The sequence below is a fragment of the Trematomus bernacchii genome, unplaced genomic scaffold (assembly GCF_902827165.1).
Source record: "Trematomus bernacchii unplaced genomic scaffold, fTreBer1.1, whole genome shotgun sequence".
NCBI classification, from domain to species: domain Eukaryota; kingdom Metazoa; phylum Chordata; class Actinopteri; order Perciformes; family Nototheniidae; genus Trematomus; species Trematomus bernacchii.
This window is the reverse complement of record NW_022987776.1, coordinates 37,501-42,389: the sequence shown is the minus strand read 5'-3', so window position 1 is coordinate 42,389 and position 4,889 is coordinate 37,501. Positions and strand designations below refer to the sequence as shown.

The window sequence follows — 4,889 nt, the reverse complement described above, 5'->3', positions numbered from 1 at the left end:
CCAATAAGCAGTCAGCAGGAGTGAGTGATGAGCCAATTACAGAGCTGGATTACTGTCTGACCTTTCAGTCTAATATCTGATGTTCGACTGGAAATGACCAAACACACTGATATAAATGTCACTGTGACCTTTACACACAGCTGAAGTGATGAAACTGCTGCTCAGAGTAACACACAGACCCACAGATAAGAAGAGAGAAAGATTGATGCAATAGATAGATTCTTTATTGATCCCAAATTGGGAAATTATTTTGTTGCAGCAGCAAAGTGGACATGCATTAAAATCTATAAATCTTTTAAGGTGGAAGAAAGTTAGTTAAAGAGTTACGTCAATGGTCCATATTGTGCTGATGTTCAGGTGTATATCAGTATGTAGTGTCTCTACTTTAAAGAGTCCTCTCCTGCTGATGTTCAGGTGTATATCAGTATGTAGTGTCTCTACTTTAAAGAGTCCTCTCCTGCTGATGTTCAGGTGTATATCAGTATGTAGTGTCTCTACTTTAAAGAGTCCTCTCCTGCTGATGTTCAGGTGTATATCAGTATGTAGTGTCTCTACTTTAAAGAGTCCTCTCCTGCTGATGTTCAGGTGTATATCAGTATGTAGTGTCTCTACTTTAAAGAGTCCTCTCCTGCTGATGTTCAGGTGTATATCAGTATGTAGTGTCTCTACTTTAAAGAGTCCTCTCCTGCTGATGTTCAGGTGTATATCAGTATGTAGTGTCTCTACTTTAAAGAGTCCTCTCCTGCTGATGTTCAGGTGTATATCAGTATGTAGTGTCTCTACTTTAAAGAGTCCTCTCCTGCTGATGTTCAGGTGTATATCAGTATGTAGTGTCTCTACTTTAAAGAGTCCTCTCCTGCTGATGTTCAGGTGTATATCAGTATATAGTGTCTCTACTTTAAAGAGTCCTCTCCTGGTGATGTTCAGGTGTATATCAGTATGTAGTGTCTCTACTTTAAAGAGTCCTCTCCTGGTGATGTTCAGGTGTATATCAGTATGTAGTGTCTCTACTTTAAAGAGTCCTCTCCTGCTGATGTTCAGGTGTATATCAGTATGTAGTGTCTCTACTTTAAAGAGTCCTCTCCTGGTGATGTTCAGGTGTATATCAGTATGTAGTGTCTCTACTTTAAAGAGTCCTCTCCTGCTGATGTTCAGGTGTATATCAGTATGTAGTGTCTCTACTTTAAAGAGTCCTCTCCTGCTGATGTTCAGGTGTATATCAGTATGTAGTGTCTCTACTTTAAAGAGTCCTCTCCTGATGATGTTCAGGTGTATATCAGTATGTAGTGTCTCTACTTTAAAGAGTCCTCTCCTGCTGATGTTCAGGTGTATATCAGTATGTAGTGTCTCTACTTTAAAAATGATTCCCTCTATAACAGTACATCCCTTCTTCCTTCCTTCTCTATTTTTATTAACCGTTTACATATTTCTCTGTTTCTCTTTCACAGTTTTCTCCGATGAGGCTCGTCCACCATCTTTAGAAACCCTCTTCTTCTTCTCTCTCTGACACCATGAGCACCGTGGCCCCGGAGCCTCCGTCCCCCATGATCACCTCTGTCACCCCGACCTTTGACCCCGACACCTCTCTCAGCCTGGAGGCGGAGCTTCAGAACCAGGTGGATGGGGGCTCCTCACCTGGCCTGGGCCCCAGCAAAAGCAGCCTCGCTGGGGGAGGATCTTACCTCGGAAGGGACCCCCATAGGTAATGTATATAGAGAGATTACAAAAGTACACGCATCCTTTACTCAAGTAGAAGTACAGATACTCGTGTTTAAAAATACTCTGGTGAAAGTAGAAGTACTGACTAAACTTCTTTACTCAAGTCAAAGTAAAGAGGGCTTTGAAATGTACTTCAGTAAAAAGTACCCATAACTAGCAGCTGTTTTAAAGAGTACCTGACCTCCCTTTATATTAATAGAACAATAATGTCATTGTTAGCTAATGAATGTTTCCATGCTGAACAACGGCAACATGACAACGTTTTCATTGGTCCCTCTTCTTTAGAGAAGACCAGGAAATGATGGATACACGGATCGTGTTCAAATCAATAGGCACACAATGACTCTAAATAATAATGATCACGCCACCAAACACACATTCAAACTAAAGGAACCAGCCTGTTTGGGAAATGTGAGAAGTAGAAAGTACAGGTATTTGGGTTCAACATGTAAGAAGTAGAAAGTACAGGTATTTGTGTTCAACATGTAAGAAGTAGAAAGTACAGGTATTTGTGTTCAACATGTAAGAAGTAGAAAGTACAGGTATTTGTGTTCAACATGTAAGAAGTAGAAAGTACAGGTATTTGTGTTCAACATGTAAGAAGTAGAAAGTACAGGTATTTGTGTTCAACATGTGAGAAGTAGAAAGTACAGGTATTTGTGTTCAACATGTAAGAAGTAGAAAGTACAGGTATTTGTGTTCAACATGTAAGAAGTAGAAAGTACAGGTATTTGTGTTCAACATGTAAGAAGTAGAAAGTACAGGTATTTGAGTTCAAAATGTAAGAAGTAGAAAGTACAGGTATTTGTGTTCAACATGTAAGACGTAGAAAGTACAGGTATTTGTGTTCAACATGTAAGAAGTAGAAAGTACAGGTATTTGTGTTCAACATGTAAGAAGTAGAAAGTACAGGTATTTGTGTTCAACATGTAAGAAGTAGAAAGTACAGGTATTTGAGTTCAAAATGTAAGAAGTAGAAAGTACAGGTATTTGTGTTCAACATGTAAGAAGTAGAAAGTACAGGTATTTGGGTTCAACATGTAAGAAGTAGAAAGTACAGGTATTTGTGTTCAACATGTAAGAAGTAGAAAGTACAGGTATTTGTGTTCAACATGTAAGAAGTAGAAAGTACAGGTATTTGTGTTCAACATGTAAGAAGTAGAAAGTACAGGTATTTGAGTTCAAAATGTAAGAAGTAGAAAGTACAGGTATTTGTGTTCAACATGTAAGAAGTAGAAAGTACAGGTATTTGGGTTCAAAGTGTAAGAAGTAGAAAGTACAGGTATTTGTGTTCAACATGTAAGAAGTAGAAAGTACAGGTATTTGTGTTCAACATGTAAGAAGTAGAAAGTACAGGTATTTGGGTTCAAAGTGTAAGAAGTAGAAAGTACAGTTATTTGTGTTCAAAATGTAAGAAGTAGAAAGTACAGGTATTTGTGTTCAACATGTAAGAAGTAGAAAGTACAGGTATTTGTGTTCAACATGTAAGAAGTAGAAAGTACAGGTATTTGTGTTCAACATGTAAGAAGTAGAAAGTACAGGTATTTGTGTTCAACATGTAAGAAGTAGAAAGTACAGGTATTTGTGTTCAACATGTAAGAAGTAGAAAGTACAGGTATTTGGGTTCAAAGTGTAAGAAGTAGAAAGTACAGTTATTTGTGTTCAAAATGTAAGAAGTAGAAAGTACAGGTATTTGTGTTCAACATGTAAGACGTAGAAAGTACAGGTATTTGTGTTCAACATGTAAGAAGTAGAAAGTACAGGTATTTGTGTTCAACATGTAAGAAGTAGAAAGTACAGGTATTTGTGTTCAACATGTAAGAAGTAGAAAGTACAGGTATTTGTGTTCAATATGTAAGACGTAGAAAGTAAAAAGTGGTCAGAAAAATAAGTAGTGGATTAAAGTACTGATACCAGAAACATGCACTTAAGTACAGTAACAAAGTATTTGTACTCCACTGCTTCCCACCTTTGTGTCTCACATACATTATATGTTTTACTTCAGGTCAAATAAACCCCCCCCCCTTCACACTGGAGCTGATTGGAAGGTCGTCCTCCACCTGCCGGAGATCGAGAAGTGGCTGAGAGCGACGAGCGACCGAGTCACACAGCTCACACACTCTGTGAGCCAGGACCGAGACAACAGACACGTGGACGTCCACCTGGTGCAGCTCAAGGTACACACACACACACACACACACACACACACACACACACACACACACACACACACACACACACACACACACACACACACACACACACACACACACACACACACACACACACACACACACACACACACACACACACACACACACACACACACACACACACACACACACATGTTTTCCATGCATTGTGTCTTGGTATGTGTCTGTTGATGTTACACATGGAGCTGCTGTGATGCAAGGAGCATTTCAGACTCTATCTGACCATTAGAGTATTATCCTATCCTATCGTATCGTCACACACACTGGCTGGTAATTAACTGAGTTCCCTTCTCGACGCTGTTTAAACTTTATCCATCCATGTAGATATTGCTCACAGACAGGCTTGGTGTTTTGGATTCATGAAGACAGCCGAGCATCAGTCGATACAGCTGTCTGACCTCAGGCGCTAAATTACCCATAATGCCTTTCCACAGCCTTGGTGTTATGTAATGACTCTCTTCCACAAGTCACGCTGCTGACCGATCATTTATTTATGAAGCTCAGTGTGCATCCTTCCAGAGAGAAGACAGCGTTTGATTTACCATCATAACACTTTATATAACAAATATGCACTATTTTTAATAATGTTTTATTCTATTTGATTATTTATGTTGCATTGTTGGAGGAGCTCAGGTCAGAAGAATGTCATTGCCATTTCTACACTGAAGCTAATGTGCATGAAACCTTTGAAATGAATTAAAATGCACAATCTGTTTAATCTGAATTATGGATATAGCAGTTTTTCTTTGTGTGATTTGCTGAGTCTGTAAAGACTTGTGATATGTTAGGCCTCTTTTCTAGCTCTTAAAGTAGAAGTACCCACTAAAAATACAACATACTGTTATATTGATGACTTTCAGGACTTGTTTTGACAGTTTTCTGAAACCACAGGGACTTATTAGTGTCCCTGATTTGTTTAAAATGTTATTTAACATTTACACTTCTTTATGAGCTCAT

At 38.7% G+C, this 4,889-nt stretch overlaps 1 protein-coding gene across 1 annotated transcript in view; it reads left to right on the top strand.

Annotated features, from left to right (window-relative positions):
• Positions 1–1,533: 1,533 nt before the first annotated feature.
• The window catches only part of LOC117497137 (A-kinase anchor protein 6-like), a 27,830-nt gene continuing 24,474 nt past the window's right edge, over positions 1,534–4,889 (top strand). Inside the window, exons 1-2 of the mRNA XM_034149045.1 lie at positions 1,534–1,702; positions 3,725–3,896. Coding sequence (XP_034004936.1) covers positions 1,545–1,702; positions 3,725–3,896 — 330 coding nt within the window. The 5' untranslated portion in view covers positions 1,534–1,544. The remainder of the gene's footprint in view (positions 1,703–3,724; positions 3,897–4,889) is intronic.